At 45.4% G+C, this 27,888-nt stretch overlaps 2 protein-coding genes and 1 long non-coding RNA gene across 6 annotated transcripts; 2 read left to right on the top strand and 1 right to left on the bottom strand.

Moving 5' to 3' along the window:
- Positions 1-718: 718 nt before the first annotated feature.
- On the top strand, positions 719-5,278 carry LOC139078966 (uncharacterized). The gene is made up of 2 exons (XR_011532189.1): positions 719-818; positions 4,348-5,278. It is a non-coding gene; the product is annotated as an uncharacterized lncRNA (long non-coding RNA).
- LOC139078964 (uncharacterized) lies at positions 937-11,962 on the bottom strand. 4 transcript variants are annotated; one of them, XR_011532186.1, is made up of 4 exons: positions 11,842-11,962; positions 11,469-11,661; positions 10,977-11,079; positions 2,790-3,419 (listed from the first exon to the last, which is right to left on the bottom strand). XR_011532186.1 is itself a non-coding variant. In XM_070591473.1 (2 exons), the coding sequence occupies exons 1-2, from the start codon at positions 4,914-4,916 to the stop codon at positions 3,373-3,375; spliced, it is 672 nt and encodes a 223-aa protein (XP_070447574.1). In that variant the 5' UTR covers positions 4,917-4,963; the 3' UTR covers positions 937-3,372. The 4 variants fall into 4 exon arrangements, 1 of the variants encoding a protein (XP_070447574.1); XR_011532187.1 differs by having other exon boundaries at positions 11,469-11,656; positions 11,842-11,901; XR_011532185.1 differs by lacking the exon at positions 11,842-11,962 and having other exon boundaries at positions 3,287-3,419; positions 11,609-11,725.
- Positions 11,947-27,888, top strand: TADA1 (transcriptional adaptor 1). The gene is made up of 8 exons (XM_070591472.1): positions 11,947-12,284; positions 16,612-16,703; positions 16,964-17,029; positions 20,786-20,883; positions 22,306-22,515; positions 23,787-23,938; positions 26,045-26,207; positions 26,659-27,888. Exons 1-8 carry the CDS (start codon positions 12,211-12,213, stop codon positions 26,809-26,811), a joined length of 1,008 nt encoding a protein of 335 aa, XP_070447573.1. The 5' UTR covers positions 11,947-12,210; the 3' UTR covers positions 26,812-27,888.

Raw genomic sequence — 27,888 nt, 5'->3', positions numbered from 1 at the left:
TTCATTTATGGGATTTTCTCCCATGCAGTTTTTTGAAATGTTTATACGGTCAGATAAATTTTCTTTCTCACTCCTCCCCCCAAAGCCCCAGTGTATAGTATCTCCTAGTTGCACATCATTCTAGTTCTTCTATGTGAGCCGTCACCACAGCATGGCAACTGACAGACGAGTGATATGGTTCCTCGAATGGGAAATGAACCCAGGTCACCAAACCAGTGAGCACTGAACTTTAACCTAGGCCATCAGGACTGGCTCTAATTTTGTTTCTTAATGGCTTCTGGATTTTGTTCTTAAAATGGCTTTACTTGCCACAGATCATAAATTCTTCTAGAACTTTGATAGTTTGTTATGTTTAAATCATTGATCCAGTTAGAATTTGGTCAAGAGAGGAATGTTTGCTTTAACTTTGTAGATATCTATATTGAGTTTTCTAAAATGAGCATGTGTTTGATTTGGTAACTTAAAAATTCCAGTGAAGAAAAAAAGAAGATAAAGCATAATAACCCACAGGATGAAGCCAGGAAAGACCAGGCAAGAGCTGTTTTAGTAGTCTTGGTCAGATACATTCATTCAATACCTTGACCACCCATTATTTGTCAGGCCCTGTGCTAGGTCCTGAAGACATAATAAGCGCCTGGATTGAAGAGCTGACAATGGTAATAGGAAGGAAGGGAAGAATTGATGGAAGTGTTTTAGCTCATAGAACGATCACCATGGTAACAGGAGCCTGAATCATCACTATGGAGACACAGTGCTTGAAATTATGACTAGAAGGATAGTGTGACTCTCTTGGTGAGGATTTTGAAAAATGTAAACAGGTATGTTACAGATGTTTCAAAATGACACTGTTTCTTGCTCAGTTAAGGTTTTTGCCTCACTTTTTCCCAGTGTTCTGTTTCAGGGAGGCTAGGGACAAAATAGTTTAAAGACAACATAGATTAAGACAAGTACAAGCTTTATTTGGTCTTTGCTACTCATGAAGGCAGCAACCAAGGAAGAGTGTTTTATTCCTAGAAGTTACTATCCAACATGACATGTATCACGTGTGAAGGGTCCTGGCATCCTGGACCTTTGATCCCCAGGCTGCTTGGTTGCTGAGAGAGACTGCTCATGCATTTTCTTCCCTGCAGCAATCAGACTTCTGCCCAACACCTAAGGCCTCAGAGAAACTTGTATATGGTTGGGATTGGGGCTTGGTTTTAATGGGAAATTCAACCAGGGCTTCAGCTATATTCTTGCCCTATTTGATTGTAGCCAATATGTGGTTTCACCTGCTCATCAGTACAGGTGAGGTCAAATTTATCAAAATGTCCAAATAATAATGCCTCTTTGCCCGTTCTGCCTGCCCATTCACACAGAACCTCCAGCCTCCCTCTCAGGGACACTGGGGCCCTGAGCAGTTGTGAGGACAGAGGGCTTCATACAGGTTCTAAGTTAGTCTGTGACACCTCTGTATTTCTGCTGCTCCCTGGCTCTGGACGCTGCTCCCTGCTCTGCCTGTGGTCGCTGCTCATGCCACTGCTGACTCCTCCTGCAGAGCCCAGCTGCCACATCAGCCTAAAGGAGATTACTGCTTCTTGGCCAGTTCAGCCTTAGACTCCTCCCTGACCCCACAGAACAGCTCAGACCAGGTTTGCACTTTGGGTGTGAATGTTCTTAAAGCTCGAGGACAACCAAAGGGAGACTTGCAGCTAGTTACCAGATGAGACCGCTTCTGGGGCCAAGGCCCAGACTCAACCTCTTCCATGTGACAGAAGCCAGTTTGCCTCCATCCTGGAACGCCCTCAACACGCCTGTATTCCTTTTTATCGATTTCTGATGTGAGCTGTAGCCGACATCTTGGCACTTGCCATCTTTAATTCAGTCAGGTCAACATTCAGGCTCTTCAGGAACGTTTGAGGTTCCCAGCCCACAGGCCACTGCCCTGGCTGTGCTGTAGGTGCCCTGCTCTGTGAATCACCTATGGGGGTTTATGGCGGAAACTATGAGGAATGGCTGCACATTGGAATCACCTGTGGGGCCTTGAAAAATACGGATGCCTGGGTTCCATTCCCCAGACATTCTGATTTAATGTCCGGAGTGCAGCCTGGGCATGGAGTTACTTAAAATTTCCCCAGGTGATTCTAACACCAAAGTTGAGAAACTGCTTTTATCAAAGTTATAATGGGGCAAATTAAACAGAAATTATTCTTTGTTAGGGCAAGCAAAGTCCAGTAATCTTTGGCCATATCATGTTCCAGAAATGGAGAACAGACACACCTCATGTCTTCCAGAGGCCCTCCTGGGCTCCCCATAGCAACCTGCTGGAAGTGGTTCCATTGTCCTGGCCTGGTTGGTTCCTGGGTATCCCCTATGTGAAATGGAAACAACTAGAATAGACTAGACATTAGAGTAATTTGTGTGGACACATTAAGTGATTGGTAAATGTTAATTAATACGATCTGATCAGAAGATGGCTCTGCTGGGCATTAGAACACACCCGGACAGCGTCTTCCTCCCACTGGCACACAGCAGAAAAGGCTGAGGTCCTTGTTCTTGGCATTCTGCAAAAACCTGTCATCCCTGCCTCCCAGCAATGCTGTGTGTACTGTGGGGTTTGAGGTTACTCAGCAATCCACCATAGCTAGGAAAGAAGTGACCTCCAGTTACTGTCCATTTGGTACTAGAAAGGCATCCTCAGGTTAAAGTCACTGCCATGGAAGCAGCCAAATTTCATGAACCTGGTTCACACTGGCTATCACCCTCTTCACACACAAATTTAAAGTCAGAGCTCCCAACACATCAAAATGATGGAGAAGTAGCAAAAGGCACACTTCTGCTATTTTTTATTTGTTTGTTGTTTTGAAGTCCCAAGCCTCAAGAACTCTACTAGGAAACAGTAAGAGCAAAGCCAGCTGGGTCAGGTTCCACCATACAGATACAATCCCACAGGGTCCGTTTCCAACAACACATTGAAGTGGTGGTCACCCTGATTCCATGTGGAAGAAGCCTGGGTGGGACCTGCCTCATGTTCCTGAACTTGGGTCAACCATTCAGATATTATTTTCTAAGCTTGGACTTTTCAATACACTTGGTAACTGGGGGAGGCAATAAACCCAGGCATCAGACATTTGTGCTAAAAAAAGAGAAAGAAACGAAAAAATTATTCTGTCTAAATCTCCTGACCTGGCTGATGTGCGCCTGATGAGAGGGCAGTGTAATCTGCAGAGGGGTCTCTCCTAAGACGGAGACAGGGCGTGCATGAGCTCCACCCCCACAACATGCAGGACTCACGGGGTTGCAGTGAGTTGTAATATATTGTACAATGCAGATGGTTGAAAGGACGGCATCAGCTACACTGGTGGGAGGGCATCAAGGAGTTTTCACACTGTCTCAGCTTGTCTCAAATGAAATCCTTGAGAAGAGGTGGGCTGAAGCACCTATAATAGAGAGAACAATAAGTCATGAGCTCTGGAGTCAAGACCAACTTTACCAGTTATCAGCTGTGTAACTGTGGGCAAGCTTCTTATCCCGCTATACTTAGTTTATCTGCCTGTAAAATGAGTGGTGATAACAGCACCTTCCTCACGGGGTTGTGGTGAGGATTAAATGGAGTACCACGGTGATAACAAGGTACTGTATCAATACAAGGTACTGTGATAATAATAGCACCTTCCCCAGAGGGTCGTGGTGAGCATTCAATAAAGCATTACAAAAACACATTCTGTACAATGCTTGGCAGATGGTTCAGTGCTAAGCACACGGACTCAGTGTCACTCAGACCTGGGTTTCAGTCTTGACTCTGCCACTTACTGTGTAACCGAGGGCCCTTCACTTTCCTGAGCCTCCATCTCCTCCCCTACCGCATGGGGATGAAGCAGTTCATACCTCAGCGGGTTATGGTTTGGACTAAGGGAGATAATGCAACAGCTCCAGTCATCTCCTGGCACGGAGGCAATCAAAGATAGCTATTGTTATTTAGTAGGGCTTGATGAGAAAGAGCTCACAATGGACTTTCTCTTCTCTCTCCTTCTGGAACCAAGCTCTCAGGGGTAGGTAGGCCCTACTGGCTCCTGCCTGCACCATCCCACTGCTCTAAGGCCCCTTAGCTCCCACACTGTTCCTAAATGTGGCAATTCATCAAATTCTTCCTGTAGGTGACAACCTTGTCTGGGATCTGGCAATGATGTTGAGCCCATGGCTGCTAGGAACCTTATGGTGGCCTAATGCCACAGTCACTGGCGACCCTTAAGCCTGAACACTCCAGCAGGCATTGCCCTCCAACATTCTTGGAGGGTCTGAGAACTCCCACCTTTGGACGGCCAAGGTGTGTGAGTCCGAAAGCCAGGGCCTCCTTCTAATCCGCAGGAGGAAGGCGCATGGGTTAGTTGACCGCCGGTGGCCAATCTCAGCATCCCGAGCCAAGACGCGGGGCTGGGACGCCTGAGCCCCACCGTCCTGGCTGGCAGCCTCGGCATCCTGGAAGAAGGATGAGGACGCATCCCCCCCTGCTGGCGGGCGAGCAGACAGCAGCCGGGCGAGCCGGCGCAGCGCGCGGGGCTCTCTCTTTCCGCTAGGGAAGGCGGGCTGCGCTGCGGCGGGAACACCTCGGTCGCGGCGCAGACCAGTTCTGAATCGTCACTTTGCTTCTCAGAGACAGCTTCTCTGGTGCTGTGCCCAGCACCGCCCTGCCCCGCGCCGCGCCACCTAAGCCCCCTGTTGAAATCCGAGCGGCGTGCGCGCGGCTCAGGGCCCCAGCTACAGGAGCCGCGCCCGGGAGCTGGGCGACCGCGCGGACGGTCCTTCCCGCGAGACAAGTGCTTGAAGCTGAGGGAGCCCGGGTCGCACCTGGGTCGCCGCCCGCGAGACTCAACAGAGGCGAAGGGTGCCAGGACCGAAACCAGCCGGCGGGCTGGCCGGGGTGCCAGGCGGTGCATCGCTCGCAGCTCCCGAAACCTGTGCGATGTCGCTGGTCACCACTGTTAGCCCTCCTCTGGGAGAGGCGGGACCGGGACCGGCCCCGGGCTGGGCGGTCAGCTTTCCAGGCGCAGGAATTGTTTGGAATGCTCCAGAGCGGCCTCTGCGGCGGACACTTCGATGGGGCTGAACTTCCCAGGCCGGCGATAGCTCGAGGAGACCGAGCACCCAAACTGGGTTTGCAAATGCAAGAATCTAAACTGCCTCTTTAAAAAGAAGCGGTAGAAAAGCTGGGACCCAAAATTAGAGAACCGACAATCCGGCCTTGCCTTCATCACGTTACCCTCCTGAGTTTTCTTTGGAATAAAGTCGCTGCAAGTTAGTCCAGAGGTGTGGGCCATTCTTGAAGGTGTCAAGAAAATAGTGACAGTGTATCTTGTGTCCACAGGTATGCAAAGACGGGTGGTGGTGGTCATCAAGAGCATACCCATCCACCTACTGGAGCCCATCTTGACCCCAACAAAATAAGCAGGGGCCAACACTGAGCGCCTTTGAAAACTTAGAGGAAATGGAAAAATACACAGAAAAACACACCAATTAACAAAAATAACTCAAGAAAAAATAGGAAACCCAAATAACCAGGGAATTGAATTGGAAAATTTAAAAAACCTATTCTCTTCTCTGCCAGAGCAGGCTCAGATGGTTTCATGGGGAGTTTTCTTAGATTCAGAGAATAGAAAAAGTGGGAAAACTCCCCAACTCACTTTAACGATGCAATGTTTATACCCGACAAGAACAGTACTCAGAAGTTTTAGATTAACACTACTTATGACCATAGATGCAAAAATCCTAAACAAAATATTATCAAATCATATAAGCAGTGTATTTTAAAAATGCATCAGAGTCAAGGAGGATTTACCCCAAGAGTGGTTTAACTTCAGAAAAATATCTGTCAGTGTAATTCACCACACCAAAAAAGCAAAGGAGAAAAACTATAAAATCCCCTCGATAGATGCAAAAACACATTTATATATTCAATGATAATTCATGGTAAAACTTTCAGCAAATTAGGAATTAAGGGTATCCTTCCAAGGGTACAGCAGATCATACTTACTGGTGACATGTGACAAGGAGTGCCATGAAAGCCCAGTGCAAGGCAAAGATGCCCACTATCAGCATCGCTGCTCCACAGCGTAACGAGTGGTCTGGCCTTGAGCTGTCCAGCACGGTTGCTACTAGCCACGGGTGGTTTTTCAAATTTAAATTTAATTAAAATTCTGTTCCTGACTCTTACTAGCCATATTTCAAGTGCTAAATAGTCATATATGGCTACCGTATTGGACAATTCAGCTATAAAACATTTCCATCATTGTAGAAAGTTTTACTGGATAATATTGCTAGTCCGTCAATATTTTTTAAAAAACCAGAAAATGGAATGAAGCCTAAGGACTGGAAAGAAAAAAACATTTCCCCTATCTGCAGATAATATGATTGTCTACATAGAACATGTAAGAAAATATGCAGATAAACTATGAGAATTAATGAGTTCAGCAATGATGCTATACACAAGATCAGCAGAATTACAATAGCAATCACATATAGACTTTTACTACATGTCTGACACTGTGCCAAGGACTTTTCATATATTCTTACATGTTACAATTTAATTCTTACAACAACCAATAGGCAAGTACTATTATTATGCTATCTTGCAGATGTGGAAAGTGAGACAGAGTGATTAAGTAACTTGCCCAGAGTCAATAGCTAGAATAGGAAAAGTCAAGATTCAAACCGCAGGCAGACCAGCTCTAGAGCTCGCCCTTGAACACTATGCTATTTTGCCTCCACTGCATTCCAGCACACCAACAAAACAAATTAGGTAACATAATAGGGGGAAAAAGCAACAGACAACAAAGATGTCTTTACAAGAGCATCAAAATTTTTAAAAGAAATTAGGCATAAAGCTAACAAAAGATATACAAGACTGAGCTCCTTACTTTGGAGGAAGTCCTGGCTCGCAGCAGACTTCTCATTTCTGACAAGGGTAGAGAGTGGACTCAGGACCCCAGCAGGTGGATAGGATGCTCTGTTTGGTACAATTGCAGCTATAACTCCAGGCAGCAAATCAACTCCTGGACTTCAAACAATGAGCCTGGCCAAATCTTCTAAAATTCACTTATCAAGTTCCTTCCCTGGGGTCAGGCTTTTCAGGACAACAGCAGACAGCAAGTTATCTTTCTGGATCACCACTTGTGGCTTTCCCTCCTTCCAGAAAGTCTCCATCCAGCATAGTCTCCCTATGTCATTAGCAACTCCAGTGACAGCGCATCAGTTTGGAATCTCCACCTGCCCTGAGTGTCAAAGATCTCTCCAATGCTTGAGCCCTACACTACACAAAAATATTTTTAGCACCTTGGAGAAGCTCTTATCCACATTCCGAGTAGTGGCCAAAGGCTTCAGCAAGTTTTCCAAATTTCCGTTTGGCTAGCTGCTTACAGAGGTTTGCAAGGTATGCAGTTTAATAACTCGTGTTTTAAAAAGTTTAAAAGATGGCCCCAGAAGTACCTCTGATATTAATCCCAGGACTAACTTCATTCTTAATAGGAGCTCTTTAAGCCACCTGCTTTGTCTCATTACAGCCTGTCTGCAGTGTTCTTACCACCACCATAGAACCAAAGGGGTCTTTGCTGTCAGGTTCCCAGAGTGAGAAGAGGAAACAAAATGAAGATTCCCTTCAAGGCACAGAAATATCCTGGGGAGGCCTAAGGGGCTGTGCCCATGGTTGGATGCCCCTTCCCGTCCTCAGAAGCTAATTGGTGGTCCAGCTCTGCCCCATATTCTGTCTTCTTAGCGGAATAGTAATCTCTTCTCTACCTCTCTTCTCGGTTGATTGTCCTAATTCTAAATCTTGCTTTAGTTGTAACATTACTTAGACTTTTACTCATATTCCTCTAACTGGGGAAAAGAAAATTGTTATAGGATAATGTAAAAAGCAGATTTTAAAAAACTAGACAAAGCTAATATTCGTAGAGTTATTTACATTTTATATGTACAAGTATCGTCCAGTTGACTGGCTTCTAATGATCTTCATCTACATTACAGATCACGCCTCTTCTATTCCTTAAATGTTTGTTCCTCTATTCTCAGACTCACTAACTCCAGGAAAAGTGCTTTGATCAAGTTAATTACAGTCACGATAGTGTGAAGATACACTGTAAAAACAGTGTACACCTTTCAGTATTCTTAGGGCTGCTTACGTGTCTTTCATGCACTAGAATTCCTAGATGCCTTCCATTTCTGAGTCTAGAACTTTAATCTCCAAGAGCTTCTGAGAAGGGAAAGGGAAACTACAGGAACTCCTGCAGTACTGTTATGGACTGACTGCTTCCATCCCCCCAAAATGTGTAGGTTGAAGCCCTAACCCCCAATGTGGCTGTATTTGAAGATGGGGCCTCTAAGGAAGTAATTAAGGTTAAAGGAGGTTATAAGGGTGGGGCCCTGATCCAATAGGATTAGTGTCCTTACAAGCAGAGACACCAGAGAGGGCTTGCTCTCCCTCCCAACACCCACTGAGGAAAGGCCAGGTGAGGCTACAGAGACGGCGGCCTTCTACAAGGCAGGAAGAGCGCCCTCAACAGAAACCAAATTTGCTGGCAGCTTAATCACGGACTTCTAGCTTCAGAAGTGTTAGAAAATAAATTTCTGCTGTTTAAGCCACGTGTTGTGTGATACTTTGTTACGGCAGCCTGAGCAAACCAAGTGTAGTTGGTCCTCTGTGTCTGAGGGTTTCCAGTCCCCAGAGATGGAGGGCACACTGTATTCAGTGTGCTGCGCCATCTTCTAGGAGGGACTTCAGCACCCGTGGATTTTGGTATCTGTGGGGGTTCCTGGAATCAGTCTCCCTCCGATACGGAGGGACGATTGTACCTTATAGCTTCAGAGAGTTTTAAGCTTGGGCCCATGGATAGTATTGTTTCAATAAAACCGTTTTAAATGTAATCCTATGTAGTCTATGCATTTAGAAACATTATTCTGAGAACGGTTGCAAAGGCTTCACCAGACTGCCAACAAGGTCTGCAGCCCAAAAAAGAGATTAAGAACCTCTTTACCTCCTTCTGGCAGACAGGAAATGAAATATATGTGGTGTCAGGGTGACATGCCTCTCCAATTGTTTTCAATTGTCTTAATTTCAAGAAATTTTAGTAGGATCTAACCCATTCTAGTCTACAACCTTTAACTACATTAAAATCTGTAGATCAACATAGATATAGATGAGGAAGAATGTTACATAGAATTTTCTGAAATATTTAATTCTAGCAGACATCCATGTTGATTGTGGGCCACTATACACCACAGTATAACCACATATGTATGTACTACATGTATAGGTACCATATGTGTGTACTGTATGTACCACAACATACCACATAATAAGTACTACAAATTACAGGGAACATTATCATGGTAATTCAACTGGGCAACTAAAAATATTATCAATATTTTAAAGCTAAACTGTAAGAATCCTTCCAGCAGAGTAGAGCTGCTGATGTCTGAAGTGGAAATGACCCACGTTTGCTGACGGTGCTTAGAGAAGAAGGCCAATGGTCAACACTAATGAGCGGGCTAAGAAAGCCAACCAACAGAGATTTCTGTTGTTCTAGGCACCAGCCAGGGGAAAGGAGGAGTCAGAGGTTTATAAATATGTCTAAAGAACCTAAATATCTTATCTGGAAGAAAGAACAGTAATAATAACATAATCTCCAGAGCTGAGACATCTCCCAACTCCACCAACATCCAACCCTACTGCCAAATCAACCAGTGCCTCAGAAAATACAGACGTGGGGATAACTAAGCAAGCAGAGGCCAAGCTTTCATGGATACATAAGTAAATAGCTATGAAATGAAATTTTTGGGGGTGCTTTCCTTTGTATTGTATCTATATTATATTTATAAGTTAGATAACTATATATCAAAAGAAGTTACATAAAAACAGGCAATATATAAATAATACAATCAATCTTCAACTGTTCATCCTAATGAAATGGGAGAAAGATATGGATAATGGAGATAATGGAAACTCAGTTTATATTGTTATATATTATTCTATCTTATCATATTGTTCCCAATATCCTAGTAAGTTGACTTTTCTAGTTACTCTCAAAGTAGCCTGCAGTTGGGGAAAAGAAAATTGCTATAGGATAATCCTAAAAATACATTTAAAAAAACTAGATTAAACTAACATTTGCAGAATTCTTTACATTTTCTAAACCACTTTTACACACATTCTCTGAAGCCATTTAACAGTCATCTGTATGTGGTATGCATTGTACAAGTATTGCTAAAATACTAAAAGAAGATTTAGAATTGGTTTCTTTAAAATAAACTACCAAATTGCAAATGGTTTTGGTATTCATTTCCGTTCAGTACATTGTTTGGTCAGATGTCTGTTTGTGTACGTTATATTGTCTAACACTACAATTTAAAATGGACCTTTAACTGAAAAACTATACTGAAATTATGCTAATCGGTGCACAAAGTGATGAGAGAGACAGGAATGTTTAAATGAGCTAGAGGTATAAAGGTATGGGTGTTGTCGAGCATGGATTCAAAGCGGCAGAGTCATATTTTTCTTAGAGGACAGGTAGTGATAGAGATGGGAAGGAGGGACGGTTGTGGAAGATATACCCAAACATCTGTGCCCTTCTCTAATCCTGTGAATTGGCCCCTTCACATGTTCTTATGTATGTCTGTGATTGCAAAAAATGTAGGGAGCCACCCATAGGTCTCAAAACCGCAGACAGGAGATTTGCGTCAAGGGACTGAGTCATGTGGTTTGTGATAGAAAGTCAAGTAAGTAGAATGGAGAGAGCATTCTAAGGGGTGATGGGGATAGGCCAGGGTGTGTGCAAGGGGGACAGGCAGGCTGAGTCCAGGTCACAGGAAAATCTGAGCGCCAGCGTAGGGAGTCTGGAATTTGTTCTGTGGGCAGTGGGGAACCGTGGCAAGCTTAAGTGGACAACTACTTTTAAACAGTCAGAATCGAGTCTCTGGGGTTTTATGACACAGATAGGGAACTTTACCTGCCTTGTTCATCTTTGTATCCCCAGCAGGCAAAAGAGTGCCAGGCACATAGTAGGAGCTCACTGTATATTTGCTGAGTAAATGAAGAAGCTTGAAGGGCCTCTGTGGAAAAATTACAGAAGATTTAAAAGTCATTTATTTTAGGTCTTTGGGAGGAAACTTGACAATGTTCACCAAGACTCTCATAAATATTCCTGTCATTTAAATCAGTAATTCTATTTGTGGGACTCTATCCTCAAGTCATAATCCTAAATGAGGAAAAGTTTTATGCATGAAGCGTATTACAGTACAGCTTTTAATAGAGAAAAAATCAGTCTAACAATTGAGAAACGGGTTATTGTGTATATTCTATCTGTGGGGTATGTAATATGCTGTCATTAAAATTATGATTATAAAGACAAAGTAACACCAGAGGAAAATATTTATATTATTATGTTAAATAAAAAAATGCAAAGCCACCAAGATGCACAATGTCGAGTATGATTACAAACCATGGGGGCGGCGGGGGGGGGCGGGGGGGGGTGCCGTGGCGCGGGAGAAATCTCTCAGGTGTTTGTCTGGAGGTGGCAGAACACTTCTCCTTTCTTCTCTCTTTATCCTTCTATGTATTTTCCCCACTTTTCATCATTACCTTACTCCTTCGGCAAATATTTCCTGCGAGCCCACCAGGCGCCAGGCACTGCTCTAGGAACAGGGGAAATAGGAGTGAATACAACATGAACCTGCCCTCGTGGGACTTACATTTCAGTTGAAAAAGCAGAAAATTAACAAGATAAATCACTTAAGTGGTATATTAGGTGATTAGTGATCGGGGAAAACTAAGTCACCGAAAGAGAGTACACCGGGCTGCGTTGACTTTCTGACCTGGGGGAAGTCGCGCGTGCGGGGAAAGGACGCCGCGCGACCTCGGCCGGGCACGCGCCCGCCGGCAGGCGCCGCTGCAGCAGGGCGGGCGGGCGGGTTTGGGCTGCGCGCGGGCGGGCGGTGAGAGGTGGGTCACGTGACGCGAGGGGCGGGAGGAGGAGGCCGCAGAAAACACCGACTCGGGCGGCGCACTTTCTCTTCGGAGAGGCGGGCGGAGCCGAAAACCCAACGAGCGCCTCCGGAGCGGTCGGGGGCGGGGCAGACGGAGCGGACGCAGCCTCCCCGGCCTAGGCCCTCGCCGGGTTGGCTCTTCGGTTGTGGGTCGCTGCGGCCGGGCGTCTGCGGTCGGGTCGGGCCGGGCCGGGAGCAATGGCGACCTTTGTGAGCGAGCTGGAGGCGGCCAAGAAGAACCTGAGCGAGGCCCTGGGAGACAACGTGAAGCAGTAAGAGCCGTGCGCGCAGCCCGCGGGCCCCCGCGCGGCGCCCCCCGGCCCGGGGCCGTCCCCGCCGCCCCGAGGCCTGTGCAGCCCCGCGCGGCGGGCGGCGGGCCCCGGGCGTCTCCGGCCTCCCCGGCGCTCGGGACCCCGCGGGCGCCGTCGCCCAGACTCTCGGCCCCGCGCGGGCGGGAGAAGCGCGCCTCACGCCCGCGGGCCTGTTGAGCGGGGCGGCGCCGGCGGGGCGCGGGACGCGAGAGGCCCGCGGGGGGCCGGGAGACCCCGGCCCGCGCCCGGAGGCCGGAGGGCTTCCCGGAGGCGGAGGCATTTGGGCTCGGGGGGCCGTGTGGGCACTGTCAGTGGGCGCGGTGAGGGCCGTTTCGGAAGGCAGACGGCCCCCGGTAAAATGAGCGTGGGCGCCGCCGCGGGAGCAGGGTGGTCGCGGTGGCGGACGCGTGTTGAGCGCCCTTCAGCGCTCTGATCCCCGGAGAGAGACGTGGGGGCGCGGTCGTGCCCGTTTGCCGGGCGAGGAGCGCGAGCGGGGGCGCAGGCGGGGCGGCTGCTGGCGGGCCGAGTGGGAAGTCGGTCGTGCGGCCGGGGCCGAGGCCAGGTCGTGGGAGGAAACGTCCGAGAGGCCGGGACGGGGCTGCAGGTTTCACCACGTTAACGTTATTACAGTTTATTTTCCGCAGCTGCAGGACGCGAGTTGCAAACGTTGAACGTCGTGGCGCCTGTGCCGTCGCTGCCGGGCGGCCTCCGTGTCCCCGCCGGCGCGCGCGCTCGGGTGCCGGGTGCCCGCCGTCCCCAGCTACCCCTCCCGAGGCGGCCCCGGCGCTTGGCTGCGACTCGCCTGAAGCGGTGCACCGGGACGGCCCGCGCGAGCCCGGGAGCTGTCCTCGCTGGGAAACTTGGGGGGCGGGCTTGGCGGTCTGCTCTCGTCCTGGCGCGGGGTGCGCTTCCTGTGCGACCCCCGCGGCCCGCGTGGAGGAGGACCAAGCGGCGTGCGCTCCCTGAGCGTTCATACCATGAACGTGATTCAGACTTCTGCACACGCTGGAGTTAGAATCTAACCTGATCTACTGTTTTGGTGTAATTATTTCTTTATAAACATTTCTTGGCGCCCAGAGATAAAATGTTCTACCGAAAGTTATGTTTTGATGTTCACGTTTACTGTCAGTCTGTTTCTTTGCTTATTTAATTAAAAATTCTTAATTATTTTGTAGGTAAAATTGACAGCTCTCACCTGCGTTGATTCCTATAGCTTGTTACTTTTGTAATACTGGCGGCGAAGTTTATGTGTTTTTGAAGCGCAATAGCCTTTTCACCCAGTCGGATCTGCGATGCTGACCGTTATTTGAAAGTGAATGTTTGCATACTGCAGTCACTCGAAAGGACCTGGCTTGTGTGTATAATTGAGTGTCTATCTGTGGTGGTGACCTCCGTGGCCCCACACTCCTCACACAGGTTTCGGGGTTGCCAGATTTGGTCTTCAATGCGCGAGGCTGGCTGTGGGCTGTGCTGGAATACAGTTGGTGAGGCTAGGGTGGGGGCACCTGTGGCCTGAATCTCCGCTGACAGCACAGCCCAAAGACGCCTTGTGCCAGGACAGTTCGGGGTCCAGTGTCGCTCCGTGTTTTTCCAATCCCTCCTTGTCTTTTTCCCCTTCTGCTCCTTACAAGGTGCCTGTTGGTTGAACAGCCCATAGTACTGCTGTGCAGTAGTTTCTCATATTTCCTGCAAGGGTGCTTTGCTTTGTACAAGCTAACCGTTCAAACGTGGTCCTTGGTGGCAGGTAAAACATGTACCGTGTATAAGGAACTCCGATGTGAGTTGTTTTCTTTTTATCCAGTGGTCCGAATGTCCTTTCTCTCAGGCTGTGTGCCCACATCAGCTTCTAGAAAGACATGGGCTTTGCTAGCTCACTCACTTGGTATAGTACCCAGTAGAGTGTCACGTTCAAATAGGTGCTTAATCTTTTGATACTCGGTCGTATGTTATTTTCCTCCAGGTATCTCCAGTGCTTCCTAGTCTGACCCATTTACGCTCGTCACCCGTCATCCGCACCTTCATAGAGGCTGACTGGCTTTGTTTTTGGTGTTGTTAGGATGACGCTCATTTGTCCATGGGTGGGCAGCGAGTTAACAGGGGCCAGGATTGGGAGCAAGCCGTCCGCCTCTTGCTGGCCGATGCTTGCTCTTTGGGCTGGAAGTTTTGCCGCTGGAGACAGACAGCGTCTGGCTGGCAGAGCTTCCTGAGGGAGCCTTGTCTTGGTTCTGGAACAAGTTCGCGCACTCCAGTGTGGATGCATTTGCATCTTTCTTGTAAGATGGTGACACAGGGATTTTCAGTAATGGGCTTCTTCTCATGTTATTTTCCGCTTTTGTTGGATAGAATGGGAAGGGAGAAGACTTTGGTTTCTGTGGAGCTTTATTTCATTAATAAATGTTCAGAATTATTCCTGCACCTAAAAAAAAAAAGCATTTACGTGTCCACTGTTGGGACGTTATTGACTACTGAGTGTGTGACTAGCGGGTGAAAAGTGGTGCCAAGCTCTAGAACTAAACATGTTTTGCTGTTGAGTGAAGCAAGTCTTGGGCGACGTGAAGACCGTCAAAGCTGTAGGTTTTCTCCTGAAAAACAAATGCAGGTGAACCCACAGCTTCACATGCAATTACATACAGATGTAGCCTGTCCATACAGAGATGCATACTAAGATGACGTGAAGCTAACGTGCGTGCGCGGGAAGCCCTGCCGTTGGTTTGACCAGGCACTGAGAGCGTCTAACCAGCTCGTTTAGGGATGTCTGCGTTTATTCTGTCAGGAACTCAGACGAGCACTAGAAAGTAGCTAACGGGAATTGAAAGTGATGTAGGATGTGTACTGAGTAATTTTTAATCTAGTTCTGTGAACAAGGAGCAGCTTCCTTAAACATCAAAACAAGAGGTGTGGATGTGAAAAATCATGTATTTTATTCCTATTTCAAATAATGTTGTTAAGGTATAAAAGATTGAATCTTTTTTTCCCTACCAAATAACTAGTAATTTTTATGATTAGTGTTTGGCGTTCACTTTAAAAACCACTAAATTTCTCATATCCACAGGTATTTTCTTTGTGGTGAGGTGTTTTAGAAACCCATTACTTCAGCCAGTTAGATTAAAACTTGAGGGGCCGGCCCGGTGGCACAGTGGTTAAGTGTGCAAGTGCCCAGGGTTTGCTGGTTCGGATCCGAGTGCAGACGTGGCACCGGTTGGCAAGCCATGCTGTGGGAGGCGTCCCACATATAAAGTAGAGGAAGATGGGCACGGATGTTAGCTCAGGACCAGTCTTCCTCAGCAAAAAGAGGAGTATTGGCAGCAGATGTTAGCTCAGGACTAATCTTCCTCAAAAAAAACCCCCAAAAAAACCTTGAGGTCATTTGAAAGGAAAGAGGTCACTCAGAATCAGTATTAATGACCACTCCCCAACCCATAAAACACATACATATTTTAAAATATACATCTTTTTTTATTGAGATAATTGATCTATAAAATATTAATTTCAGGTGTACATGTAATGATTCAATATTTGTGTATATTGCAAAATAATCAACACAATAAGTCTAGTTAACATCCGTCACCACACATAGTTAAAAAATTTTTCTTGTGATGAGAACTTGTGAGATCTACTTGCTTAGCAGCTTTCAAATGTGCAATACAGTATTATTAACTGTAGTTAATAATACTTTTAGAATATAAACTTTAAATGTGGGATTCCGGAGAGGGGTCTTTTAGGAAGGCAACCCTGAGGAAGGAAAGGGGCAGCCGTGGCTCACTGAGGTGAATCCCATTCTGTGACTCCCTGTCAGTCCCTTTTAGGAAGGACTTGGCTTCCTTTTCCTCCTGTTGGTGTGTCAGTTTGCTGGGCTGCCGTGACGGAGCCCCACAGACTGGGTGGCCTGAACGGCAGAAGTTGACTTTCCCACAGTCGGGAGGTGGCAGTCTGACATGGAGCTGCCGGTCTCTCCCCCTGGACTGCAGGTGCCCGTTGTCTGGGGTGTCTCTCCCTCCCTCTGTGTGTCCTCATCTCTTCTTGTAAGGGTACCAGTCACACTGGCCTAGGGCCCACCCTAACCACTCCATTTTAACTTAATTTACCCCGTTAAAGGCCCTGTCTCCAAATATAGTCACATTCTAAGGTGCTGGGGTTAGGGCTTCACCAGATGACTTTTGGAGGGGACACGGTTCAGCCCCTAACACCAGGGAATGCAAAATGTCCTTCCCCGGTAGTTGGAGCCGGTGAGGTGACTGCGGGGAAGAAGCAGGACCTGTGGATCTGAATACTGCTTCTGCCTCTGCAGATACTGGGCTAACCTCAAGCTGTGGTTCAAGCAGAAGATCAGCAAAGAGGAGTTCGACCTGGAAGCTCATAGACTTCTCACGCAGGATAATGGTAAAACAGTTATCTGGGGAGTTGTTTCACTGTTCTGAAGTTTTCCTGCATTTGCAATAAGTTAAAATCTTTTTCACTTAAAAAAATAAAATTTTGGTTTTAGTGGTGTGTAAGGTCATTTTAATAATGTGAATATTTAAAATTAAGTGTAAACAATGGCAGAGTAGGGGAATATCCAAAATCCTTAAAAGCTAGACTAAAATAATGGTTTCCTTTTGTTGTATTTTGTATTTGACATGTGGCAACCTTCCCTTTTTCAGTCCACTCTCACAATGACTTCCTCCTGGCCATCCTCACGCGTTGTCAGATTTTGGTGTCTACACCAGGTAAGGGGTTGGAAATACTTGCAGGGACGCGGTCAGCAAGGCCATGGGGCGCTGTTGTGTCGGTAGAGTCCTTTATAGAACCTTGTAAGGCGGGTGATGTCCCTCTCCTTGCGCTGACCTTTGGGCCTTACTCCCCCGCAGCTGGACGTGGGTCAGGGGAGTCCGTGGGAAGTGAGGAAGCAGGTGGCCTCGGGGAAGCAGCAGCTGCGGGCAGTGCCCGGGCCGCGGGTGCGGAGAGGCTGCGGTGGGTGGGGGGAGAGGGGGCCATGGCGCATGGAGAGCTGGTGCTCTCACTGCCTTCTGAAGTGAGGCGGAGGCGCTGGAGGGTTGGAGAGAGGGCCTTGGAGACTGGCGGTGGTGGGAGGGCGGGAAGCTGCATCTGCCGCTGCCACCTACACGGGTGTCAGAAACACCGATGCCTCTGCCCCTAATTTATTGGAGTTTAAGTTGCACAAGTAACCTCTTTCAACCATCTTATTTTAATCAGTTAGTCAAAAATAAATAAATACGTTAAAAATTTGCCTCATGATAAAACTTATCCTGAGCTCTTGTGAAAAACTTGGATTTGTCAGTACTTTCTGCTGTAGATTAAATTGAATTTTTTTGTCTTTAAAAGGCCTGTAGTGATTCTGATGGCCCTTTAGAAGCCCATGTGTATCTAGAAATGACAATCTTCCTCAAGCAAAAAGAGGAAGATTAGCAACAGATGTGACCTCAGGGCCAGTCTTCCTCACACACAGAGAGAAATGGCTGGTATTTTGTATCATCCCTCTCTGCCAACCTCTGTTGTGTGATGAAGAAGTCAGACAGGACCTCCCAGAGCGCCACTCCTCCGCACTCATAACAGTTGTTGGTGTAAAGGAGTGAACAGAGCGATGCTTCTGGAGCCGGGTGCTGGAGAATGGTTGCCTCCCTTACCCTCTGCAGGCCCCTCACCGCACCGTCTCACACCGTGTCAGAGCTCTGATGCTCTGCTAATTTAGATAGAAGGGCACTTCAGGCAGTCAGTCATAAAGATAATCTACTTCATTGTGTGAAATGTAGTGGGATTGGAAAAGCCACCATTGTGAGGACCAGATCTTACTTTTTAGGTAGATCTGTTCTAAAGTGCCACACACACAAAGGTAAGTGGAATGACCAGAAATCAAAACTGTGGTTGATAGGCGTCAAGACGCTTGGGTTCAGGTTTAGGTTTTGCAACCAGCTTAGATAGTGTGGTTAATTATTGCATGTTCTTAGCTTTCACATGTATAAAATAGAAGCATTAATATCTACCTGTCGGGTTATAAAAAGCAGATCGAGAATATCTGAACAAGTACTTTTAAAAATAAAAAAATGCCAAACAAAATGAAGCAGTATTAGTAAGTGTAGGTGGCTGATTTTAATTAAATAAACCCTTTGATATTCTTGAATGGTTGTCACTGATTATTTTAAAGTAAATGAAGAAAGATTTGGAATTTGAGAGGTTATTTCTCCATCAAACACCCTAAATATATTTCCTCATAATGAAATTAATACTTGCTGGCAACAAAGAGGTGATTTCTTTTAAAAGTAAAATGTAGAAATATAGTTCTTTGCCCTCATAGTAATTGTGGGTGATTTGTTTTCTATTTTTCTAAGCTAGGCAGGAAAGATGATCTTGATAATATTGTTTATTGAGTGACTGCAATGCGCTAGGCACTTTACCTGCATATCTTTAATCCTCACAGCTACTCTTCAGGGTGGGTATTATTAGCCTCTTTTTATAGATTAGGAAACAAACTTCAGAGAAAAGAAAACAAAAGAAAAGAAAAACTACCCGGAGGCCCTGTGGAACTGGCGGGTGGACGTGTTGAATCCTAGCAGACATCAGCTGCTGCCGGAAAGCTGTCCTCGTTGTCACTCCTCACCGCGCTTGGCTTCCTCACCCCGAGGATGGGGCCACACGACAGGCGTCACCTGACGCCAGTTCCATTTGTCAGGCATAGGTTTCTTTGGGACGTCATCTAAGATTGGCTGACCTTATCAAGTGAGATGTGGGTGCGCCAAAGACACTTGAAGTGACAGAAGAGGGCCTTGACTTCCCAAACAGTTCTTTCTTTTTTTTTTTCACGATTGGCACCTGAGCTACCATCTCTTCCCAACCTTCTTTTTCTTTTTTCCTTCTTTTCCTCAAAGCCCCCCAGTACATAGTTGTAGGTCCCTCTGGCTCTGCTATGTGGGATGCTGCCTCAGCGTGGCCTCATGAGAGGTGCCATGTCCGCACCCAGGATCCGAACCGGTGAAACCCTGGGCCCCTGAAGCAGAGCACACGAACTTAACCACTCGGCCATGGGGCTGGTCCCCCAAGCAGTTTTTTTAAACTGAGGAAGTTGGAGTATTTTTTTTCCAAAGCTTTAAAAATTCATCCTTCCAAAAACATCACAATGGAAATGCTTCTGCCAGGAGGATGGGTGATTTCTTTTTCTATCTTAAGTTGTGGGGGGTTATTTTTTTCAAGTGTGCTGTAATGAGCTTGTATTACTTTGATTTTTTTCTTTAACACTAAACCGTATATGTTCATGATTAAAAAAAGAGTACAGAAGGTCTTATAAGAAGGGCTTCCTCCTACCCCAGACATGTTCTCCAAGACAACTACTTTGTTTTTTGCTCTTCTGGTGGGACCTCCAGAGCTTCCCTCATAGTATACTTAATTCTCCTTTTGGGTTGACTGGTTTTAGACATCTGTCTCATCGTCTCATTGCCCTGTGTTTTGTGAGTTTTATCTTTCAGCCTTTTTGTCCAGTGCATTCTTTAAGCAATTTATGGCCGCCTCTTTCTGTTCTATGGGTATACATCTTCTCAGACTTCTCTGAGGATGCCAGTTAAAAATTTTTCGAAGTCCTTTGTGTTGCCTGAATTCTTTATCTCTAGGACGTCTATTTTTTGTTTGTTTAGCTTGGTATTTTTGTCATTTTACAGATTATTGTCAAATGTCTGATGATCGCATTTAAGAATGAAGCATAGAATCGCCTGGAGATTTGCTTTAGAGTGAGCTGTCAGGAGGCCAGCTCTAATGACTGGGATTCCTCAAGTGCTGGCTTGCAGAGAGCTGTGCGCTAGGGGGCCAGCTACCTTAGTAAATCCCAGAAATTTTGTTCTGTTTCACTAGTTGAGAGTCCTCCAGTCTCTCTCCACCCTCCCCCGTGTATGGGAGTGAGCAGAGCTGGCTTCGTGGCCCAAGGACTCAGGAGGGCCCCCCACCGGGTTTAGTGCTCTGCTGTGGTTGTCTTGAAATTCTCAATTTTTGAACAAGGCACCTTGCATTTTTGTTTTTTGCTGAGCTCAGTCCTGGGGATGAGGAACCAGGTTTGTGTGGATGACTTTTGAATATAGACCTTCCATTAAGCTTGTTTTTAGCTTTACTGATCCCTCCTGGTTTCATCTCTAAATCCAGATTCCTTGTGGATTTCTAACAGGCAGGTTGACCCGCTTCCACCTCAGTTACCAGCCTTGCCTGGCCAGGTTACGCCTTCCATGTGTCTGCTTTGTAAGGCAGCACCTTTTTTGCCCATCCTTGAAATTTGTTGAGATCTTATCTTGTCTGTCACTCATGTGATTTGAGAGAATTTATAGTTTTGTTTAGAGAAATAGAAAGAGAAAGTCTGAATTTAAGCATTTATTGTTTATTTTCGTTACTTGAACATTTCATACATTTTTAGACCAAAATGAGAACAAACTTAGCAGTTATCAGTTGTCATTATTTTCTCTCATGATTATTCTTTTTCTTTCTCATAGAGGGTGCTGGATCTCTGCCCTGGACAGGGGGTTCTGCAGCCAAACCTGGGAAACCGAAGGGAAAGAAAAAACTTTCTTCTGTTCGTCAGAAATTTGACGTAGGTTGTTCTTCGGTAGATATTGGTAACAAGTGATTTAAGTACTGGTGTGATGGAACTGGCTTTAGTTATTAAATGAATATTAAATTGTTGGTAGTGGAGTTGAAAAAAAGGGGTCATGATTTGGGGGGGAACAAGATGTCACTGTGCTTGAAGTTGGTGAGAGTTTCAAAGCTTGTGAGTCCAGGTGTCTGAATTTGAGTTCTGGTTTCTTACTGCATACGTATTAATGTTATCGTTAGTACCTAATGATTCTTCAGTGATTCAGAAACTGTGCCTGTGTTCTTTCTCCTCTTGACTATTTCTCTGGAATGAATAATGTTTCTCAGACTGAACAGACTTCTGTTCCAAGGGCCCAGGAGGCCTGGAGGCCTCTGGCGGGGTCCTGGTGATACCTAGCTAGGCCCTGAGCCTTCTGGGGATCAGCAGAGAGTTTATGAAAGCATTTGGCTATAAAATTTGTAAACATTTTAGAATAACTTGGTTTTTCCAGTTCACATCTAGAGAACAAAGCTTCCCAAAGTATCCCTTTTCTGGATTTGACTGGGTATTGATAGCTTTGTTGAATACCATCAACAAACATTTATTTCTACCTTTGCTCCGTGTTTTATATTAATAATACTCAATCTGGAGGGCAACAGTATTTCCAGAGAGGCATACTTGGTTTAAAAAGGCATGTTTGATATAAAATAGAGTCTTATACTTGGAAAATGGAAAAACGAGTGTTGCTTTTATAATATGAACTTCAAATAGGGACAAGCCACATTTGCTACAAAATCTTGTATGTTGGGCTTAAGCAACAGCTACCAGGGGCTTATCTCCCACTGATGATGGACAATATAAATGGGCTGTCAGAATCTCCCAGAGGAAGGCTGAGGCTTTATGAGTGGAAAACGATTGAGAAAAACTCTTTCAAATAATTAGTATGACTGTGTCTTAGATTCCCTGTTGAGAATGTAAGTAGAAGATAATGGTAACCAAATAGTTAAATTATATAGCATTATCTCGGACTGTTTGTTATTAGATCTGTTAGATTGGTTAGCTAGGCTTTTTAGGGCTTAATTAAAGCTTTAATTACATATTTATACTTTCAGAACCTGCTTACTTACAAGTATAGTTAAAATGCTCTGGCTTATTTGAAAATAGTTTTATATCTTCTGTGATTGCCAAGGTATTAATTGAATAGAATAAACTGCTATGCCTACTACCATTATTCCCTTTAATTCATGTCTTCATTATGACCATGTAATGGGGGTGAATCTTTGGTATTTGTGCCTGAGTTACTTTTTTCTTTTTAACCTCTGTAATAGGGTTTTGATGGCATTAATTTGTGGCATCTCAAATCCAATACATTGGTTACTCTTTTTGGGTCTCATTACTTGCACTGTAATGAGTAATTTTGAAAGGTTTTCTTACCCATAGCATAGATTCCAGCCTCAAAATCCCCTCTCGGGAGCCCAGCAGTTTGTGGCAAAGGATCCTCAAGATGATGATGACTTGAAACTTTGTTCCCACACGATGATGCTTCCGACCCGGGGCCAGCTGGAAGGGAGAATGATAGTGACGGCGTACGAGCATGGGCTGGACAACGTCACCGAGGAGGCCGTCTCGGCTGTGGTCTATGCCGTGGAGGTTGGTTTGCTGGTGGCAGAAGTTTTACAGAATGGCTATGACGAGCTTGTGTGTGTTGTTCAAAGTTGGTACTGCAAGAAAAGAATCAAAGTGTCACTCTGATCTCGGAATTGTCATTGTCGAAGTTTTCTTCTGTGGGAGAAACACATCACAATCCAAACAGTTACCTTCAGCTAACAGACCAAGCTTTTCGAAAGGTTACTTAGGGCATAACACTTCTGCTTGATCTGATGTTTAATTTGTGAACAGGGGAACAGTTTTTAAGGAAAACAATGAGATTGAGAATCCTAGACATTAAAATCACATGGTTTTGTTGTGGTACGGCATTTGAAGAGCGTTAGAATGGGCGTCTGAACAGTGGGATTCTTGTCTCAGCACACTCTTTCATCCATCGTTTTATTCATTTAGTTATCTGACAAAAAAATATACATTGAGATCTTTAGTGCACAGGTGCTGTCAGGTGACGTTGGGTAATTGCTTTCAATTCTCTGGGCTGCCGTTTCCTCGCCTGTCCCTCAAGATTATAATAGCTGCCTCATGAAGTTACAAACATGAGATGGATTCTGTGTGGACGTTATGAATTGTGCCTTGCAGTCCTGCTGTGCGATGATCTGAGTGGTGTAACTGAAGCCCCACTCGGCCTGGTCCTGGCTGCCCCGTCCGTACAGGGCTGGGACCCATTCTGCCTCTCTCCTCACCGTCTCCAGCACACGCTGATGTGCTTGGCTCTCATAAAGGTCAAGAGATGTTAAATACCTAGTTTTTGTTTATTTCCTACATATCTGCTGTTTTCATGGCCTTTTGAGAGAGCCAGGGTTCTTTTCATGCAAGGACTTTAGAGGATTGGGCACTATGACCAATAAAGCCCAGACCCGGAAACTTTTTGTCCCATTTTAAACCAAGTTTCAAGGTAGTTTGCCTGTTTTAGGATTTATTTATTTTTGTACTTTTATTTAAAGCTATGTGAAAATCATTTGTGAGAAAGCAGCCAATTGAGAGAGAGAAAAACTTCTTTAATAAATTCCCTGTAGAGCAAGCCCATCTCAAATAGAACTAAATAAAAATAGTGCGTTTCCCTTTGTCCTCTACCCGCTGCGTGGGGTGGCTCTGTGGGTCTTTGGCAAACATGCCTTTGGTTCCAGCACATGCTAGCCTGCCCCACATCTCCATCCACTAAATGCCAATAAACATTTTTTGGTCAATGGAAGGTTTATTATTTGCTTTTAAAGAGGAGTTCATGCTATTTTTTCTTTTCTTTTTTGTTTTTACAGAATCACCTTAAAGATATATTGACATCAGTTGTGTCAAGAAGGAAAGCCTATCGGTTACGTGATGGTCATTTTAAGTATGCCTTTGGTAGCAATGTGACCCCACAGCCATACCTGAAGAATAGCGTAGTAGCTTACAACAGCTTAATAGAAAGGTACCTGAAGATTCCTGTGATTTATATCCATCCTTTCTAGTTGTTACACTACTCTTCTGTAGTAGACTGCTATTAAGTAACTGCGTGTGGCGTTCTGTAGGTCTGAGGCAACTTTGAGAGCAGCAGAGTTTTATTTTCTGAAGTTGCATCCTCGCATGGTAACTCGTGGATTATTTTGGGACTTCTTATCAGAAGGGAAGTGGCTGCCGTGTGTGGTTTGACGAGTGCCCCCTGCGTCCTGAGGTGGAATAGAGTAGTTCCCTCGGGCAGTGCGTCCTGATGGGCAGTGCGTCCTGATGGACAGCAGTTGCCTGGAGGTGGAAGCGGGCCTGAGATTGTTGGGTCAGGGTTGGGTTTCTTGATGGTGGGGGAGGAGTGGTAGATGTTTCCCAGGTCCTCATCTGACTTTTGTAGCTGTAGCTCAAGATAGTGGCCTGTGCTGGGCGTCACCCTGTTGTGCACATCTGGTCTCTCAGCTCCAATCTCTGGGCTCCCAGCATCTCTGATGTCCTGAGTCACCCCTTCATGAGATGACCTGGATACCTTCACCCATGTGTTGTCTGTTTTCACCCCTCCACCTCCCTCTCTCCCTCCCCCTCAAAAAAACTTAGTCCAAATTTTAAGCCTTTGGGAAAGGAAAAAACAATAATGTAATCTTCCTCGTGGTAGCTGGAGTGAGTGAGTGCTGGACTTGGTGTGTCTGGTCGTCTGGTTAGTTAGGGAGAAGAGAGGTAAAGAGATGATAGGGCGATGCAGGTTCAGAGAGAAAAGTGTGGTGGGAAGGCTGGCAGGAGTGGTGATGGTGCAAGGTGGAGGTTGGGGACACTGGGAAGAGACTTGGACAGAGCAGAGTGTTGAGGCCACATGGAGGAGCTGTCCCAGGGCCTTTTTCATGGCTCTGAAGACCTTGACTCGGCTCCGAAGGCCCATCTTGAAGAGCACCGTCTTAAATTGGGTTCTCTATTTAGATTGCCATATGTGAAGATTTACTTTCTCAGTCTCATTCAGGCATATCTGTGTGGGATTACTTGTTCTTCTTTGTAAGTCATTCCTCTCTAGAGAAACAAACCAAAAAAGGTGGCTGCTTGTAGTGGGTGAGTGCTGGGAGCAGTGTCTTTGACCCTGCCAGGCCTCCCGAGCTGCCTAGGCCTGCTGGGCCTGTCCCTGGGAGGAGGATGGCCTCCCTGTCGGCTGCATGTTTCTCAGAACAGGGCTGCCTTTGTCTGAGCCGAAACCCAGCTCCTGCCCCAGTGTGCTTCCTGCAAGCCGCCTCCTGGCTGTCATTTGCCCTCCCCCTTGTTCTTCAGTCACACAGGTTGTCTCCTACTGTGTTGTCATACATGGTTGCCTGACTTCCCAGCTGACATTGTGTGGGGTCCCGTTTTGCTAAATTGGCAAGATCTGGATTAATTTTCTCCACCCTCCGTTTTTGCCTGTTGCTTCTTTTGTACTGTATCTTCTTTTCTTGCTTGTTATTTATTTTTTTTAAGATTTTATTTTTTTTCCTTTTTCTCCCCAAAGTCCCCCAGTACGTAGTTGTATATTCTTCGTTGTGGGTCCTTCTAGTTGTGGCATGTGGGATGCCGCCTCAGCATGGCTTGATGAGCAGTGCCATGTCCGTGCCCAGGATTCGAACCAACGAAACACTGGGCCGCCTGCAGCGGAGCGCGCGAACTTAACCACTCGGCCACAGGGCCAGCCCCACTTGCATGTTATTTTTGATCCTCTTGTCTCCAGGACCGTTTATTTTCCTCTTCAAGTCAGTTGTTTTCAGTTTCATTTTCCATTAAAGTCTATTTTTTCCCCCAACTATAAGCTCTTTAAGGGCAGGAAACAATTTTGGCTCAGTATCCTGAGCTTAGTAAATATTTTAGCATTGTGGAGGGAGGAAGGTAAATGTTACTCTTATATTTTCTTTCCAGCCTGACAAACGGCTGCCTTTAAAAATTAAAATTATAGACTATTCATGTATATACTAGCTAAAAAATAACTGGGTTTTTAATTCATATTATTTTTAATAAGATTTGTTCTAGCAACCCATTTCTGTTCTAGTTTTTGCTTTTCGTCTTAGTTACTGGGACTATTTCTAAAATACTTTGTTTTCAGCCCTCCAGCCTTTTCTGCTCCCTGTGCTGGTCAGAATCCAGCGTCTCACCCGCCCCCTGACGATGCTGAGCAGCAGGCCGCACTCCTGCTAGCCTGCTCTGGGGACACGCTGCCTGCATCTTTGCCTCCAGTGAACATGTACGACCTTTTTGAAGCTTTGCAGGTAACTCTTGGCTCCTCGAAGTTTACCTAGATTTATGGATCGGTTCAAAGTGTCTTCAGTTCTGCAGACATACTCAGTAGCTTTCCCACTTCCTGTTTTTTTTTTTTTTTTCAGTTTTATTGTTTGTTATTAAAACCGTTAATACTAGCCTCATTTTTCAAATCCTGGGCGCAGGAATCCTTCCTAATTTACCTCCCCCATCCCCCACCTCCCCAATGAAAGAAAGAAAAGGAAAAATCCCCTTGTTCCCTTATTCCTATTTCAGAACCTTATTATTTCCTTGTCTTCTTGTTATCTGGTTTGGGATCCATTAGGTTCTGGCTTAAAGTTTATAGGTTTGTGTGTCTTTTGTGTGAGTGTTTTGTTGATATAAACCTTACTTTTATTTTATATGTTGGGAAAATAAGTATACTGAAGTCTAATTGGAGACTTGCTAATTTTGTAATCCCAGGTCCACAGGGAAGTCATTCCTACACACACTGTGTATGCTCTCAACATTGAGAGGGTCATCATGAAACTCTGGCACCCAAACCACGAGGAGCTGCAGCAAGACAAGGTCCACCGCCAGCGCTTGGCAGCCAAGGAGGGGCTTTTGCTCTGCTGAATTAGGATTTGAGGGGTGAGACCCTCTGCAAATTCAGTGATTATTGAGAATCGAATGTTCTTTGGGTCCACATTTCAAGACTGAAGTGTGCAGTGTGAATAGGACCTTTCCTATGGAAACGTGACACTGAGTATGTATTGTGTGGCTACTGTGAAGCCATTCATATCAGTCCGACTTTAATAATCTGTGTGTGTGTGTTTGTGTGTGTGTGTGTGTTTCCAGTTACGGGAGTTGGCACTGATGGGATTCTGTGCCTGGAATGGAGATGTTCAGGCATCTGAGGCTTAGTGTCCCATGGTCTGCGTGTGAGGGAGATGACATCCTAGAACAAAGAAGCTATTATAACTTAGTCCCCATGATCAGCAGGACATCTGTGTGTTCAGTGACTTCACATATTCTGTATCTGGCAAGTCTAAAATTTCTGCCTTTCTCCTCAAGAGCTGTGCTCTTGAATTTTGGTTGAAATAAACCTACAGTGTTAAAAATTAGATAGCTCCTTTAGTGACCAGTTTAATTTTTAACCAATACAGGTAGCTCTCTAAAAAGTCAGTACAACTCCATAGAAAATATGACTTAGAGATGCTGTGCTATTAGACAAAATGAAGTCCTTTGTGTGCATTAGGAACCCAAATCAAAACAAACAACCCTCTTGGATTGAGATTAATTAACCTTATGTCTTCTCATAACTCAAGCTTCTTTGATAGAGTTACATCTGAAGACTTTGGCAGGTTCATTTATTAATTACTCCTATAGAATATGTTTTGTGAAGTCCATGTAAAAATATTGGATCTATACTTGGTAATTCCCCTATTCCCATGAAATATCATGTTTCTATCCTTTCAAATGATGAAGTGAAAATAATTTACATTTGACAGTGTTACTAATAACCGAGTTTGGTCTTTTTAGAGATGTTGCCTTTTACTCAAGAGATCGTGTTCGTGGATCTATTAGAATGTACAGATGGGTTTGTGTAGGTCTAAATAATATATGTATAGATATGTATATGTGGTCTAATATCTGGATCTGTGTATTTGATTTTGTACTTTAAATGTGATAAATAAACCTTTTGGGACAAAA

This window comes from Equus przewalskii, chromosome 23 (genome assembly GCF_037783145.1).
Source record: "Equus przewalskii isolate Varuska chromosome 23, EquPr2, whole genome shotgun sequence".
Taxonomy (NCBI): Eukaryota; Metazoa; Chordata; class Mammalia; order Perissodactyla; family Equidae; genus Equus; species Equus przewalskii.
Note: the sequence above shows the minus strand (reverse complement) of the source record. Positions and strands in the feature narration are given on the sequence as shown.

What these genes read in the sequence shown, in the direction of transcription:
- LOC139078964 (XM_070591473.1), bottom strand. Translation starts at nt 4,916, where the DNA reads ATGCACCGCCTGGCACCCCGGCCAGCCCGCCGGCTGGTTTCGGTCCTG. An exon ending in CACACCTTGGCCGTCCAAAG is followed by an intron (nt 3,420 to 4,291) that starts GTGGGAGTTCTC and finishes TCTCTATTATAG; the next exon opens with GTGCTTCAGCCCACCTCTTC.
- TADA1 (XM_070591472.1), top strand. Translation starts at nt 12,211, where the DNA reads ATGGCGACCTTTGTGAGCGAGCTGGAGGCGGCCAAGAAGAACCTGAGC. An exon ending in CTGTTCGTCAGAAATTTGAC is followed by an intron (nt 20,884 to 22,305) that starts GTAGGTTGTTCT and finishes TCTTACCCATAG; the next exon opens with CATAGATTCCAGCCTCAAAA. An exon ending in CTGTGGTCTATGCCGTGGAG is followed by an intron (nt 22,516 to 23,786) that starts GTTGGTTTGCTG and finishes TTGTTTTTACAG; the next exon opens with AATCACCTTAAAGATATATT.